Source organism: Magallana gigas, chromosome 6, assembly GCF_963853765.1.
Source record: "Magallana gigas chromosome 6, xbMagGiga1.1, whole genome shotgun sequence".
Taxonomy (NCBI): domain Eukaryota; kingdom Metazoa; phylum Mollusca; class Bivalvia; order Ostreida; family Ostreidae; genus Magallana; species Magallana gigas.
In genome coordinates this window covers 46,973,367-46,989,740 of record NC_088858.1, presented here as the reverse complement: position 1 = coordinate 46,989,740, position 16,374 = coordinate 46,973,367, and the positions used below count along the sequence as shown (strand labels likewise).

Sequence of the window (16,374 nt, the reverse complement as noted above, 5' to 3'; positions counted from 1 at the left end):
AGGTCCAGGTTCAAGGTCATACTGGACCATGGAGAAAAATTTCAAAGCATCCTAGTACATACTTTCCCCTTAGTCATATTTGGTTTGGATATAAACAGAGCTTGTAAGGTTAAGGTGTGCAGAGACCTTTGGTCAAGTTTCAAGATCAAAAGTGACAGTCATAGCAGATTTACAAAGAACATAAATTTTTTCCCAATGGCTTTATCTTGCTTGGATCAAACCAAAGGAATCCTTATAGGTAAGGGATAAGGAAGTGAAATTAAAGTTATATGCCAACTGCGAAATTTCTAAGTCATAAGTTAAGGTCAAGGCAAAATCTTCTGAAATGCTTTTCATCATATTGTCCACTATTTACGAGGAGCCCTTTGAGATGGTCACCATCTTCATGATGTCTATTTTTTTTAAGTTGTAAAATAGTTTGCAATTTACTATATCATTTAGCACTTATTTCTCTTTTTATCTTACCAACTCAGACTTAAGACTTTTAATGAAACCAATTTATAACTACTTTCTATCTTAACTTGTCAAATATTTTGAAAATTGAAAGAAATTTAAAGAATCAAAACCTTTAAGACGTAGAGACGAATATACATTATTTGCTTCTAGTACAATATCTCATTAAGTCTGCATATAAATTATTTGGTGTGGGTTTTTTCCCTTCATATTCAGTGTACACTACTATCAATATAATGATTGATTATTTTTCTGTATGTGAAAACTTCAAATATTTTTTTATTTTATATGTATATCGATAAATGTAAAGAACCGAGATTGATCTCACATCTGAAGATGTGTTTTATTGTACTGGTATATCATAATAAGATGTGTCGTAAGTTGAATCTTGTCTTCATTCTCTGATTTTCATACATTTGAAGTAACTTTTCTATCTCCTGCCAGCAATTGTCTCCCTTTTCGTATACAAATTATTTTTTTTTCAATAAATTATGTCGACATGCAAGATGTGCTTATGATCTGCTTATATACGGAATTTTTTCTCTTAATTTTTTTATTTTTTACAAATGAAGGTTTTTACGTGGTTAGAATTGGCTAAATCAAAAACAAAACAAAACATCGACAAACACAATTAATAACAAGAAAAAACACCATTATATACCGAGAAGAAATGAGACTAATGCCAATGGTTTTTTACCCTATAAAAGCATGATTTTTAAATATCCTATGTGAAAAAAAAACTTACCAACTCTTCAACAAAGGTTGCAAAGGTTGGTGTAATTTCTTTATTTGAATTATATGTCATTTCCGACGTCATAAATTCAACATTCTTTGCAAAGGTTGGTGTAATTTCTTTATTTGAACTATATAAGTCATTTCCGACGTATATTATATAAATTTTATATATCGTAACAGAATTAATTGCAGTTCTATGCCTAAACACCTGTACAAGTATTTTATCGATCACTTGACATCATAATCTTATTGTTGTTTCAAATTATCGTATTATCTTATTGAAGATGATTTAAAGTCTTGAATTCGGTTTGATGAAATGCTAAATATAGGTGATGTCTTTTTTAAGTTCGTTATTATTTTTTACTCAGTATTTTATCATGATTTTTATGAAAGAGACGGGGAATGTTCTTTACGTCGTCAATTATCCCCTGATGTAATAAGTGATTTATATATCTATACTTCAAAACTCTTGTTTTCTTAGAATGCGTTGAAAGACGTATGAAAGATTCAGTTCAGTTCAGTTCAGTTTATTTCACTCAACACCATATAATGGTACAAGAGGTACATAAGAAGAACAAACATATTTACATATATACAATAGAGAGAGATACAAAAGAGAAAGGTGTATTGAGCACTTACCAATATAAAAAAAGGGGAATCTTTGCGTTTATTTTAAAAACAGGTTTTGTGTAATTATCAATACAAAACATACTGATTTTTTTTTTCATATCCAAATTGTGTTTCGTTTCCACCAATATATGATTAATGTTTTGGCATATATTGTATGGATTAGAGGAAATGTTAACATCCTTCTTTTTTAATTGATTTGTCAAACTCGTCTCTAACTAACATGTGTCAAAGTCTAATTTATACTCAGAAATAAATATTGCTTTAATCTTTCTGTACATTGTATATATTAGACGTTAAATTGAACATCCTTTTAAATACAATTTGTTTTATTTTTAATTCAAATGACCTTAGAAAACATTTCTCCGAATATTCTATAAAATTACAAATATGAAGCATATGACTAATTTTCACATACATACATGTATTAATTTCATTGTATTTGATTGATAAAACTGCGAAATCAATAAATTAATCATCTAAAGTAGTGAATAATTTCATACGAAATTAATCAAACTTCAATCTTAAAAGTCCTAATTTTTTTTGAGATTGTGTTTTTTGTATCGTATGTAAAATTGTTAATTAAACCTTTTATTATTCCTGATAGCTTACCTGTGTTTTCAACGAAAATTAAGTCACGATCAAATGCATTTTTATCAACATTATCATATTTAAATAACTCTATTAATTAAGTATCTTATTAGGGGCTAACTGTAATTATCATCATTAAAAGTTTATGACTAACCATTAATCTTACACTCTATTTTTCAAATACACAAAGCATCAATATTTGATATATTATTTTGTTTGTTGCTTGATTATGAAGAAAGTAGTGATAAAGAATGTACTAGCATTCGACACAAATGCCAATATTGTAAGAGGAATGAACTTCTTTATCATCAGTTTTGATTTAATCATATAAGTTTAATGTATTAGTATCAACAATTTAAAAATAAGTACCCTAATGAACTCCTGAACCTTGCATTAAGGAAAATTAAGATTATTTAATTTTTAAAAAAACCAACAACAGCCTTCTGGTTGTGAATGAGTTAGGGGTGGAGTCTTGTTTCTGCCTTGTGCATGTGGAAATATGCGTCGCATTTTCGAATAAATAGATATAAAATGTTTTTTTCAATACATTGAATATAATTATAAATAACCATATCTCATTTTTTAAGAATGATAAAAAAGGCCAAAAATGTCTCAGATTTTTACAAAAAATTAAAAGAAACTTGGTACAAGCAATATTTATATTAGGTTATTTCTAAATCCCAATTTGGAAGCATTACGTGTATATGTAAATAATAGTCATTTGTAATTTATTTTTAAAAAAAAGAAAGAAAGAAAAAGAAACATAATGCTTGAAAATTAACGCAGTTGTCACGTGATTGAGCACAACTAGTTATGACTTTTATGTTGAGGGATAAAAGCATGACCCGACCTTGCTTCGAAAACAAAATGGTCTTTGATTTTAATTTAATTATCATTACAATAAAGACATGAAGACTATTTCCTTTAATTTAATCAGCCACCTGATCTTCAGTTTTAAATTTTCTATGGTCTTTTAAAAGTATAAAACGGGTTTTTAGGTAATTATAAGTTGGATTTAAGTGAATTCAACTTTTTTCGATTGCTAAAAAGAAGACAGTTTTTGACGCAAATTTAGGATAATAATCGAATGTGTTTGACATTATGCCGATTCTTTGTTTATCTAGGGAAATAATATATTAACGTTATTCATGTTTTTATCGACATTTAATGTTTACATTTTGAAATGCTAAAGAAAATAATTAAAAATTAAGAGTTTTTATTTACATTTCATCTGGGGGTTTCTATCTAGTACATACGTACATATGTATATCTATGTCAAATATAATGGTTCCATTTTTGGGGATAAGTGATAAATACCCAGTTTAATTACGTTTAATTAAGTAACGGCAAACATTTGATATTAAATTCAAAATCAATGCAAACTATGTATGTGAATGAAACATTTATCAACTTCAAAATACAAATCGATAATTATAAATTGAAGAAATCTTTAATAAACTTGTTATTTACAGATTAACTCAACTTAATTCTACTATATGATAAGGTATCAAGATTTCTTTCAAAATCCCTTTCTAAAGTAAGGAGATTTAGGCAAAGTTAATAGTAACGGGAAACTACGTGCAGCTGTACATATATCCACAGGAACACGGCTTTTCTGTTTACATTTCAACAGTAAAACATCACTTTTCATATCTCGTAAATGCCTACAGTGATTCTGCCATGCTGTCGTTACCACGAACCCTTATGTAAATTGACATTTTAATTCAGTGGTTATTCTGTGTTTTAATGAGATTTATAGTCTGTTTTTAATTAATACAGACCGCATATTTCATTTTTTAAGTCAGATTATTAATAATTAACGTATTGCAACTTATAATAAACTACATACATGTATTGCCTAGTGAAATAAGTACGAATGTAACACTGTAATAAGTTAAATGTCCATGCAGTATAATTGTTTGAAGTATTTTTTTCTATTTTATGAAATACGTTTCTTTACTTTTGACTATAAAACTACCTTACATAAAAATTTTTATTTGAGGTTAGCAGATCAATTCGATTATATGCACTCGGCGTTGTTTTTGTCTGAAGTATTCAACGTTGTATTGAAATTATACTTTCCTTACGTCTTAAGTCAGCTATTCTGGCTTTGCTGTTAAACTTTTCAAAGTTCGACTTATTGAACCGTCAATGCCCTTTGAAATGCAATCAGAAGATATATTTTGTTATTGTTAAACATATAAATGGCATTCGAACAAAAAATTCCTTGTCTCAGTAATTTGAAACTTTGGAAGCGTTTTAATCAAATCTTTGGGGGGGGGGACACTTTCCGAATTTTTCATAATTATGATAAAGCAAAAGTAATACATTATAAAGCGAAAAAAAAGGTGATAATCGTACTAAGTTACTCAAGTATACATTTTATTTCTCGTTTTTAAAACGCAAGTGCTCGTCATCTAAGACCAGTACATACCTTACCTTTAATGAATTCAAAAGAGGGTGAGACAGCTCCTCTGTCAATTTATGGGAAACCGAATGTTTGGTCGTGAACTGATTGGATTGTTACACATTCCTGGATGTTCTACAGATTCCAGCAGCTATCTTCCGTCATGCAGCTAATCTGCAGTAAGATCATGGAATCCGTCACGGAGAGAATTGATCAATGTCATACCCTGTGTTTTGATTGACGCACCAAACCTTAAACAACGGGTCATTGGCAAAAACGTCACGTCACCAGACGGTGCATTCAGATGATTAATCGGCTTTTCCTCCTTATCAATAAAGATTTTGAATTAAATTAAATAAATCTTTTACGCATTATTCATTTTTTGTAAAAATTAACTGTTTTCTATCTCAAAGTCATAGCCCCATTAACATCAAATTAAAAAATGAGTAATGATAAACTTAATCAAACATCAAACACCCTCTTTATGTGGCTTTCATTTCGTTCACAACAAGATTTATTACACAAAGCACCTCGTATTCCACTCAGGTACTATGAATACAGATGAGGAGGTAAGGGTATATATAGCGAACCCAGTGTTGATAGAACACTACTGCCCTTGCCAGGACCCAACACAAAAAGTAAGTAAAACGCTCAACTACGCTAAGAGTTATATTTTAATCTTTGAATTCTCGTTTTAAGAGGGTTTATATAATTTCACTTTAACTATTATTATTTTAAGTTTTACAACTTAATTAAAGTTTTTAAAAAAAGAACCAAAAAATACAGGACTGCATGTTTAAAGCTTTCAAGATTTTCTTTAAGAAACTGTTTCTATAATATCATCTTTGAAGAATGTACAGAGACATGAATATGTGATGAATTACTTCAGTTTGACATTTTTACACGTAATACTTTTGATTACAGAATGTTTTCTCTGATTTGCGCTGTTGTTCTCATTGCCTCGGCTTTTGCCGATGGTTACAATTCTTATGGCTACGGCAACCGACAATACGGCTCCGGGTCACAATACGGTGGACGTCTAGGAGGCTATGGTAGATATGGATACGGAGGAGGTCTCGGACAATACGGAGGAGGTCTCGGACAATACGGAGGTCTCGGACAATACGGAGGTCTCGGACAATACGGAGGAGGTCTCGGACAATACGGAGGAGGTCTCGGACAACTCGGAGGTCTCGGACAATTCGGAGGTCTCGGACAATTCGGAGGTCTCGGACAACTCGGAAGTTTTGGAGGAAGAAATCTCGGTGGTTATGGATACGGTGGCTACGGTTACGGGAGACGTCATGGGGGTCACGGAGGTTACAGATATGGAAAGGTAATTACATGTAGTTTGATATTTTCTAATTTCTAAATATTTAAACGATTTTTTACAATATAAGTAGTTTTCGGGGTTTTTTTGTTCATGTTTTTCTTGGGTTTTAATTAAATAATCTACTAATATTAACATGTTTTCTTTCTGAATTTCAGGGTACCTACTAGAAGGAAAAGTCATCCACTGACGGATCTAACTATACTGAACCATGATTAGTCTGTTGATTGTTTGTTGAATAAATTTTGCAATTTTTAAATTTTTGACTGGTCAGATTGTGTTTTATTCTACATTTGATTTGTGTTAACTCGTGCCGGTTGTTCTCTTTTTCGTGGAAACAAAACAAAATCGAAATAATTTCACTAAATACCGTATATCAGATTTTTTCCGCGTCATGTTTTTTCCGCGGATCAGAGCCTAGAACGGTATATAAAATTTACACGAATCAAATTTTCACTATTTCAAAGTCACATTGAAAATATACGATTGTTTAAACCTGTGAGGTAAGAGGGTGAAAGTTTTTAAATTGTCGCTCTTAATAATGAAAAATTCGAACAATGAAACCATTAACACGATTTCCTTAATGTGAAATAATTAGACGCAAATAGTCATAAATAAATAGATTATGTACTGTTACATCTACCAGTAGCTCAGGTATAATAAGACATCGGTTTACGCAAGGAAAGCGACCGTTTTAACTAGCTTGTCAATGGATTATTAAAAAACAATGAGGCTTACAAATCTACTATCTGACACTCGTCCTCCGATCCCGCAATTTGTGCCTCTAACTAAACTAGCTGAATATAATTCACCCTACTTTTACTTACCTGTTTACTTTATCAGAAAATAGAGAACTCTATAACCAAACCAAAACTTTGTATCAAATTTACGCTGATTTATTTTCCGCGATTCGGAAATCGTCGTGAACAAAGCGGAAATTGGATACTCGCGGAAAAAACCTGATATACGGTACTTTTTCTTTCGATTTAGTAATAGGTATTTTTATGATTATTTTATGAAGTTTGTAATATAAATGCCAGCATGTTAAATTTGAAAAATTAGAATTTTGGGATATATTTGAATATTGAAGGTTTCATAATCCTTACTTACCTTTTTATAAAATCACAGTTCCTTGACTGTTCTTTGCGACAAAGGAAGAATATTTTTTCTAGATACTTAGACGGAAAAACTACGAAACAAATACTTCTTTTTGACACTCTGATGCAGACATGTACAGCGTATATAAGTGTTACTGTAAGTTTCTGTGCGTGTTAAGAATACCATGTTCCGTTCATTATTAGCTTAAGGATGCTGGATCGTCAAAACATTAATCATCAGATTTACCTAAAATCTAAAGAAATAGTATGTTTAGTTATAAGTTATCATTTCGCAAATAAAACGACCATAATTTTTTCCTTATAAATTAGAGTATTTTTCCTATATTTCTTATATTATCTATATCTTTGGTATGTGATAACGCTACGAATTGATTTTGTATCTATAGTCCAATAAATTCAAATGAATTTGGGTGCAAGCGGGGTTTGCATAATTAAAAGAGATATGTCAATATTCTAATACTTTATCATACACTTGCTAAAAATTATAAAAATATAATTAATAAGTAATCATTCTCGAAATATTATGAGGTGATAATTTCGGTCGAACCGTGGTCAAATCCAATAAAGCCCAAAGCGATTTATGATAGATTTGACCACGGTCCGACCGAAATAATACACAACAATTAAATTATATACATCTGAATATATATTTTTATTCATATATCTTTATGCTTCAACATACAATTCTTTATATGTATTAAAATTACCTTGCACCTTATGGAGAAGGCTTACATAGGCATTGCCTGCTGCCTAATCCATTTATGTAAATTAACTATATTTGCATAATAAAATATGTTCAAATCAAATTATTCCTTATTCCTTGATTAGAGCTCTTTTTCTAAAGGAGATCAATACGGTCAAAAATGGCCACGCCCACCTTGCCCTATCAACCACCGGTTCATGACTCCTATACAATTTCAGAATACGTTTCTTATTGTCCCTATTTTATAGTTAAAAGCTAAGTTACTTTAATATACTTAAAGTTTGTGCGTCCAAATTTACCGCAAAACAAAATAATGGAGGAGATACATCATATGAACATACAAAGATCGGTGTAATATGCAAAAAAAAAACCTATTAAAACATGTACCCTCTGTGGGCCTACGTACATAATTTATATAATTCAAAGGTTTTGGTTATATCGGATTTAACACAACTAACCCTTGAATCGAATAAAAGGAGTGGCGTAATGAAAATTAAATTTTAAATTAGATATAGGTAGGTGTTATAAAAATATTGAAAACTGACATTACAACAACCGAATGCTTTGAAAATATGTCTTACTTCATAATTTAGTGGTCATGCTGCTGTACATTTTATAATTATAGTGCATCGGTTCATGCTGGTTGGTGGTCAACAAAAAGGTTTATTTTTCTGTAAACATAATATGTTCACTAGTGTCTTAAAAATCTGTTAACAAAAGATAATCCTACGTCATTTATTAATTGTGTATCGTATCTGCTGAGTCATTTTAATACACTGAACATGTACATTAAAAGAAAATTGATAACATTGTTACTGTCTTGTCAATATTTCAAAGTATATAAACTCTGAGGAAATATTGAACTAATACATTTACAATTGCATTAAAATGTTTCAAATAAACACGCTAATGAATACTTAATTCGAGAATGATTCGTCTATTTGCATAAGGGTTATGAAAGAGACTATTGTTATTCCCGTTCATCAGTTATAGAGGAGTAATGTATCGTTATGCAGCGACTGCAAATGATCGAGTTCTCAATTAGTTAACACAAATGGCACAAATAACAGATGAGATATAGATTTTAATTATCTGTATCATGTACACTTGTGGGTGGTACAATTCAAAGACAATTGGGGCAATTCAAGAGGCAAATATCTATCTTGGTTCAAATGTAACCAAAGACTTCTTTCTTTCTAGAAACAAGTGCACTGGATGTTTGATTGAACATAAAAACGAAGAAAGCCACACAGCGTCTACAGAAAGCTTTTGATTTTCAAAAGTAAGTTTCGCAACAAAGCTTTGTTTTGAATGAGACTTTTTTCATAATGAAATCAGTTCTTATTAACTGTAATTTGTAGTTTGTGTAATTAAAAACCAAATTTTAAAAAAAATAGGGTTAAATGGGCTAAATGTAAATATCTTGCATGTACTACACTGGCTCATTTTTTTTAATTTTTAACAAATTTTTGGTTGTACTGAATAGATATTTTCCAATTCTTGTATTCTTTTGGCATGTAACAGGAGAGATCAATAAACATCTTTACTTCTTATGTAAAGGATGACTTCACGAAAGGAAATGCGATATTTACGAACAAATAAACTTTTAAATCAAGCAGTTTTCTTTCATTTTGTTTTAATAGGCGGGGTCATCACGATTTCTTGAATCTCCATACGATGAGGACGCCCACTTTTATACTGACCTCATACATAGTCAGCGCATGTTTGTCTGTATTGATCTCTATTAAAAAGTAGTTGTGTATTTGCAATATCTAAATTATATGTCAATGGGAGATAAATAAACAACCATGCATTCATGGTTTAATTGAGAAAAATCCGCTTCTTCTTACTTTTGCTTTCTCTTTTGTAACCAAGGGTTGAAACATGTTGAATATTATAATTCACCACGTGATTTCTCACCGCGCCTCGGGTAATTCTGTGAATACAGAATTCTATCACGTGACGTGTAAGATATCATGTTATGTGCTAACGAGGAAAATGTTTTCGAACACATTTTAAAAGTTCTCAAGCATTGATTTAGAGTCTTCTTTACTTACATGGGCGATACCATAATATTTACATTTTTAACTGTCTTTGTCTGTGATAATATTACGAATCAATTTTGAACTCTAAAACCCAATAACTTCATAAAACACGAGTGACACAGAGTGGGTGTGTTTTACAACATCACCGAAAAACGATATTGGCTGCTCCGCGTAGTAATACATAGCATGTGCTACATTAAAAAATTGTGGTTTAAAAATAGGTCAAATAAAGCCAAATATCAAGTTATAAGCAAGTTACAGGGTTCGTAATTCTTTGTTTTGTAAACAAAGCTGGAATATTGTCATTTTTTACATATGTGTTGTACTCGTGTAAGTTTCAATCAAATGTATCTTTCTTTTGTTGATAATAGTATTTATGAAGATACTGAATTAGTTTAAATTGTTTTTACATGTCATTTTGTCTAAGAAATGGTAATTCTCTACATTACATTTTTTGTAAACAACTATATGACTCGAGCTTTCATTACATAACAACCAATCCTTACCTCTGTATCTCGCTCGTAACTTGACTATTTTGGTCAATCATTTAAAATGCACCAGTAAACCATTTCATACATAAAAAATAAAAATAAAATTTTTGATCAGAAATCGTGTCCAAGTCCCTTCAAAATGTTCAAATTAGAAATAATATAAAAATAAGTAATAAATAATCATTCTTTGAATATTATGAGGTAATAATTTCGGTCGGAGCGTGGTCAAATATATCATAAAGCCCTTCGGGCTCTATTGGATTTGACCACGACCCGACCGAAATTATTACATCATACATTCTGTAATACTTAAAGAATTATTCCTTATTCCTTAAGTAAATAGTATACTTGTTTCATATAGAATAGAAAGGGCTGTGGTGAAAGATGATCACATATTTTTTACATGACATTGTTATTCATGGTAGTCTAATTTTAGTACCATTCTGAAAACGTCAGCTCCATCTCTCATGCATATTTATATCAATCCTATGTTCGATCAAGGGCAGATAAGCGAAAAAAAAATTTTTTCGAAAGTTAACAGGAGAAAAACATTGAATGGGGTTATTGTCTCACTGTCTAATATCTTAATTTATGCTGGAAATTGACAAGACATTTTGATAAAATAAACTAAGGTGGTATAAGGTTCAGAAATAAACGCAACTGAAGCGACCGAAAAGACCCAAAACCCAGCGCTAAGTGCAGTCATCCTTTAAATGAATGTTTGGATAAGGTTTTTAGATCCCTTCATTTAATGTATAGTTCATACTCACTGTCATTTTCAATTAATATTGTGTTGTGCTATTTTATTCAGGATATATTTGGAACTTATTTATGCTTTAACAACATGTATTACAAAAAATATTCACGTAGTTTTTCACTGATGAAATTGTTTTTAAAATTTTTATTTTAATAATTATATGTTCAACAGAATCTTCAGAGCATATTTCAAACCAAAATCCCCCGTATATGTTTAATATAAAGACTTACTTTATTATATTATTGAATTTCAAATCTTGCTGTGATGATAAAATAAAAATTAATTATATATAACTTGCTTTAATTAAAACAAAAAATATTAATGTCGTATTTTTCAAATGCCTTAACTTTAAGAAACAGGCCAAATATTGTCACAGAAAGTGACGGACAAGTGAACAAGCCAATTACAACAGCATGGTCGACACATACAAGCGTTAAGAGTACAAGTGTTCGCATAAAACAATAATCTTCCCATAAAGCAGTCCAATGTGATGTATTTATGACTTCAATGCACCAGAAACGAAGTAACTTATATATCGCAGTCTTCCTTCTGTGCAACATTTGATGATGAGGTTACAATACATGTATGGTTTTTTTTTTTTGGGGGGGGGGGGGTTTGTTTGTGTTTTTTTTTGTGTTTTTTTGTTTTTTTGGGATCAAGATATTTTGAAGTGTACCTTAGGAAATGAATAGTTTGTGAAACACCAACAAATTCGTACGACACGTATTCTCAATTACACTTTATTTATTGACAAGTGTGCAAATATTTCAAACTGAGTGACCCTAATTAAACATTTTCTTTATTCACCACGGTCTTCAATAAATGAAAACATGGAAAACATCTGTTGACGATAGGTCTACACAACAAGTGCAGGGATCTTATGGTGGTGAGGAAACAAACCTCTTTTGTTGATTATGAGGAAATAACACATAATAATTCTTCAATTTTTTAAATCAGATTTTGTAAGAGGTGTTGAGGTCCGTCTCTTGATTGCCCAGGTAAGAGTGTATTGACAAATGAGAGTCGATGACTCGCTTTGGTGTAACTTCACACACCAATCAACCAATGAGCAGCTGCTTGGCGCAGAGGCACGTCGTCAGAGGTGTCAAAGGTTTCCGGCATCGCCATCATTTGAATTGATAATTACAGAATCTGCATAGGGACAATTACTGTCTCTTTATTAGGATCACTCTGATCAAACAACATGGAGGTAAGACATTCTTTATTTATTTTCAAGAATTAGAGATAAACATTTTTGACATTTCATAAACAGAATTCGAAACAATTTAGTTGTATTCATCTTTCATAATCCGTGAATTATTAGCATGAAACAAATTTCTTATGGTCCTTTGTACCTTATTTCAGAAAGTCCTTGCAGCCTCGGTGATTTTGTTTGTTATGACGCAGGTGTACTGCGAAATATTGTTGTCTGACAAAGTTTACGTCGATGGTGTGCTGGTAGCCGAGAAAAAAGTGCCACCGATCCGTAAGAGGAACTTCCAGCGTGTCTGGGTGGACGAAGCGGTCAGCGTAATGTCAATGGGGGACGTTCCCAAACCACTGTACGTAGGAAATGCTGTCGTTGTGCAGTCACATGACTACAAAAATGGCGCTTTCTTCCCTATCGGCCCGAAGAAGACTTATAAGGCTTTTTATTACCGAAACCAGCCCCCAATTCCACGATCCGTCATGGCAAAGGCCGGAATGATTTAAACATCCCCCTGTTGTTACATTAATATTTTGTTTCCGGTATTTTGGATTATATTTTTATATAAATCTGTATTTTTCTTGATTTCTTATATTTCCTTTACAATGAAATTGTTACACCGAGAAATCTTATTTACTATTCATTGAAAGTATAAAGAAATTGTGCATGACAGTCATTTGGTGATTAATTGATGTCGTTTCAACTCTTCATTAACTAATCTAATATGTGTACGCTACTAAATTAATTAATTTTCTTGGTTTATAGTGAGTACTCTTGGAAACAACGACGGACTGTTAGTGTTTAAGTTGATTTATCATAATCAATCAATCAATTGATCAATCTATTCTGTTTTCTCAAGATGTATATAAAATTTACTGCTGATATTATATATATATATATATATATATATATATATATATATATATATATATATATATATATATATATATATATATAAAGTTACATCAATCAAGAAAATCACGGAAATAGAGATGCCAAAAAATATTAATGCGATATTCAATTGTAGTTGGGTTATGCCATTTTCTATCATATGATAGTTAAAACGTGCATGTTTTTAAGTCTCAAAATGCTGGAATTGTAGATGGGAAAATGAGTAGCTGAACAAGCGAGCAGATAGATCAATCTTTCAGTGTCGCGACCAGCAGTCGTGTTAGCCATTTTTTAGTTAGTTTATGTTTTTTTAATAATTGTTTTTCTCCACAAAATGTCATTGTACTCCGAAGAATTGCCATCGTACATGTATTTAAATGTACGTAAAATACCTTTCACGTTAAACTGCATCGATGTACTCTGGTTAATTAAATTCTGGTTTTAATTCTATTAATAGGCCATTTTGAATTCCTTGCTTAAACAGTGAAATCAACCAGGCTCCTCTATTTCACTAACCCAAACGACCCCAGCAATTTTTATGAATCTCAAACCAACATCACATTCCTTGAGTCGTCAAGCATTTTGTTGTACTTTCGTTAGACATACTCGGTTTATATTTTTTGTATAGTTTAGCTTGATGTCGACACGTTCAGTTTGAATAAAGTTTCCGTTTTCAAAAGTAAACCCAATGGCTTTGCATCTAATTAATGAAGATTTACACGACATTGTCTAAAATAATACAAAACCACATATGAAACTCAATTAATTAACCACTATATTAATTACTTAAGATCTTATTGAAATTTTTTAATGTCGCCACTGATCCTCCCTGTAATAACATCGGATACACCTTGTGTTGAAGATGTCAGGAAGGAATCCACTGGCTTTTCTTGTGTTTTGTCATTTAAAAAAATGTCAAACTCTGTCTTAACACGTCTGTTTAAACAATAGACTTGTAGTCCCGTATCCCTCTAGGCCATTTCACCACTAGATTTTCATGTGTTTTCTTTAATTAAACAAGATTAATGACGCTTTTTTAATTAAGCGGAAAGAGACCAAAAGGTTTATTTAGTAGAAACAGTAACTGGCGCGAAACCACAACACAACACACCTTTCATTTTCAATAGAACATGTCTCACTCTGTATCACTAGATCATTTGAATTTATTCCGTGAATGGAGGGTCCAGGTCCATTTTTGTTGTGGTACAACATGTATGTATGTAAGATTACATGAAAGCATTGTACCACCCAACATAGGATATATATTTTGTAAAAAGAAGAAATACCCCCGATACTTTGTTTGATTTGATGATATGGTATTCATAAAGACGTCTTTATATTAAGAAAAGTGCCCAGAAACCCAATTGTTTGTCTGTTGTGTGCTTTTAAATGTACGTTTGTACTTATGATATATCCTCTAGGTGTTTGAAAATCAATAGAAATATTTTCTATATATGAAAAGTCCACCATTATCTCTTCTAGGTGTTAAACAAAACTACCGAATTAAATGACGTCAAGGAAAGTGACATAGATACATGTACATTGGTTTTACGACTCTGTTATGTAATCCATTACTATCCATCTTCTTCAAACTAAAAATTAGAACATGGTAAATTAGTACAACTTGGATTAAAACCCAGTATGAGGGAGCAAGAAGGAATGCATGGTTCAATTTAGAGTTAGGTAGTTTTAGGGTCTATAAAAATACTCTTTTCGTTCAAGTTTTCGTTTATCGTCAATTTACGAATCAAATATACACTTCACTGTATATTTAGCCTGTGAAAAACTCAGATTGAGCTCGAGGAGCATAATGTGAAAAAGAAGATAATCGAATTAAATATTGCTGAAACCATGCACTTTCCAGGAAAACATCATGGAAGATAGGGCCCCTCCCTTGGATTAGATAGTCTTCCAGTTCAAATTCCGGATTTTTAGGACTTATTTTTGCTTAAAATAGTAGAAAAAATTGAGCCCCGGTTGGCACAATTACGTTTAATACACTGGTTATAATATCTAAAACAATTGACAGTAGGTCTCACCCCAATTTACCGGTATTAAAACAAAAATTCGAGTCCATAATTTTAGTACTTTTTAAGATTTATATTTTCCAGTGGATTTTTTTTTATTATTGCTCATACAATAAAGGAAAAATAATGTAAATATAAATAAGAAGAAATCATTATTTGACTTTTTGGTGGGGAGTTGTCTCTGAAGTCGGTACGTGATCGAATCTTACATACTAGTAAAGTCCTTTATTAAACTTGATCACGTGCCCGAATGCAATGATCGCCGAATAAAGTAAAAGAGTGATTCCTTAATATGTTAGATAATTTCAAAGAAAACAATGTCTCGCAAGACCTTATAACCTTCAATGTTTCCCTTTGAAGCATCGTGTATGTACGTTAAGTAATGTTTGAGATGCTGCATCTGACCATGCCGAGATTTCAAATATTATCATTGTTAACATAAATCACGCGCACCCAAAATGTACGCTAAATTCACAAAATTAAGCTAATCTTAGTTTCACAGTCGACAAACCAGTAGGTTTAACGGTTGTAAACTATAGTTTACGGACAGAAAACTATAGTTAACGACGATAATCTATATTTCACGTCTGAAAACCATACTTAACGAAATCATCTATATTTCAGAAGTGTGAAACTACAGTCATGTATAATTAACACTGGAAACAACCATTTGCGATTGAAAAACATAGTTTATCTGATAAATATAGTTTTACAATTGTGAAACTATGATTTAACAGCTTTTAACTATAATTAACGAATGTAAATTATAGTTTACAGATGTTATGTATTTTTCAGCAAAATCTATCGTTAACGTTATTTGCCGACAGATAGACTTAGATTATCATTCGTAAACCACAGTTTACAAACGTTAAATATGGTTTTGCAGATAAAAACTATAGTTAGCGAATCTTTAACTATGGTTTGCGGTTCGTAAACTATAGTTAACAGTCGACAAACCTAATTTATCAAATGTGAACCTCATTTAGCTCATT

At 31.3% G+C, this 16,374-nt stretch overlaps 2 protein-coding genes across 3 annotated transcripts; both read left to right on the top strand.

The window, feature by feature from the left end:
• Positions 1-5,319: 5,319 nt before the first annotated feature.
• Positions 5,320-6,406, top strand: LOC105344419 (protein GrpE). 2 transcript variants are annotated; one of them, XM_066089092.1, is made up of 4 exons: positions 5,320-5,451; positions 5,738-5,925; positions 5,983-6,149; positions 6,302-6,406. In XM_066089092.1, the coding sequence occupies exons 2-4, from the start codon at positions 5,863-5,865 to the stop codon at positions 6,360-6,362; spliced, it is 291 nt and encodes a 96-aa protein (XP_065945164.1). In that variant the 5' UTR covers positions 5,320-5,451; positions 5,738-5,862; the 3' UTR covers positions 6,363-6,406. The 2 variants fall into 2 exon arrangements, with proteins under 2 accessions (XP_065945164.1, XP_011450501.4); XM_011452199.4 differs by having other exon boundaries at positions 5,738-6,149.
• A 5,900-nt stretch (positions 6,407-12,306) lies between these two features.
• LOC105344418 (uncharacterized) lies at positions 12,307-13,049 on the top strand. The gene is made up of 2 exons (XM_011452198.4): positions 12,307-12,467; positions 12,623-13,049. Exons 1-2 carry the CDS (start codon positions 12,462-12,464, stop codon positions 12,968-12,970), a joined length of 354 nt encoding a protein of 117 aa, XP_011450500.1. The 5' UTR covers positions 12,307-12,461; the 3' UTR covers positions 12,971-13,049.
• Positions 13,050-16,374: the final 3,325 nt, after the last annotated feature.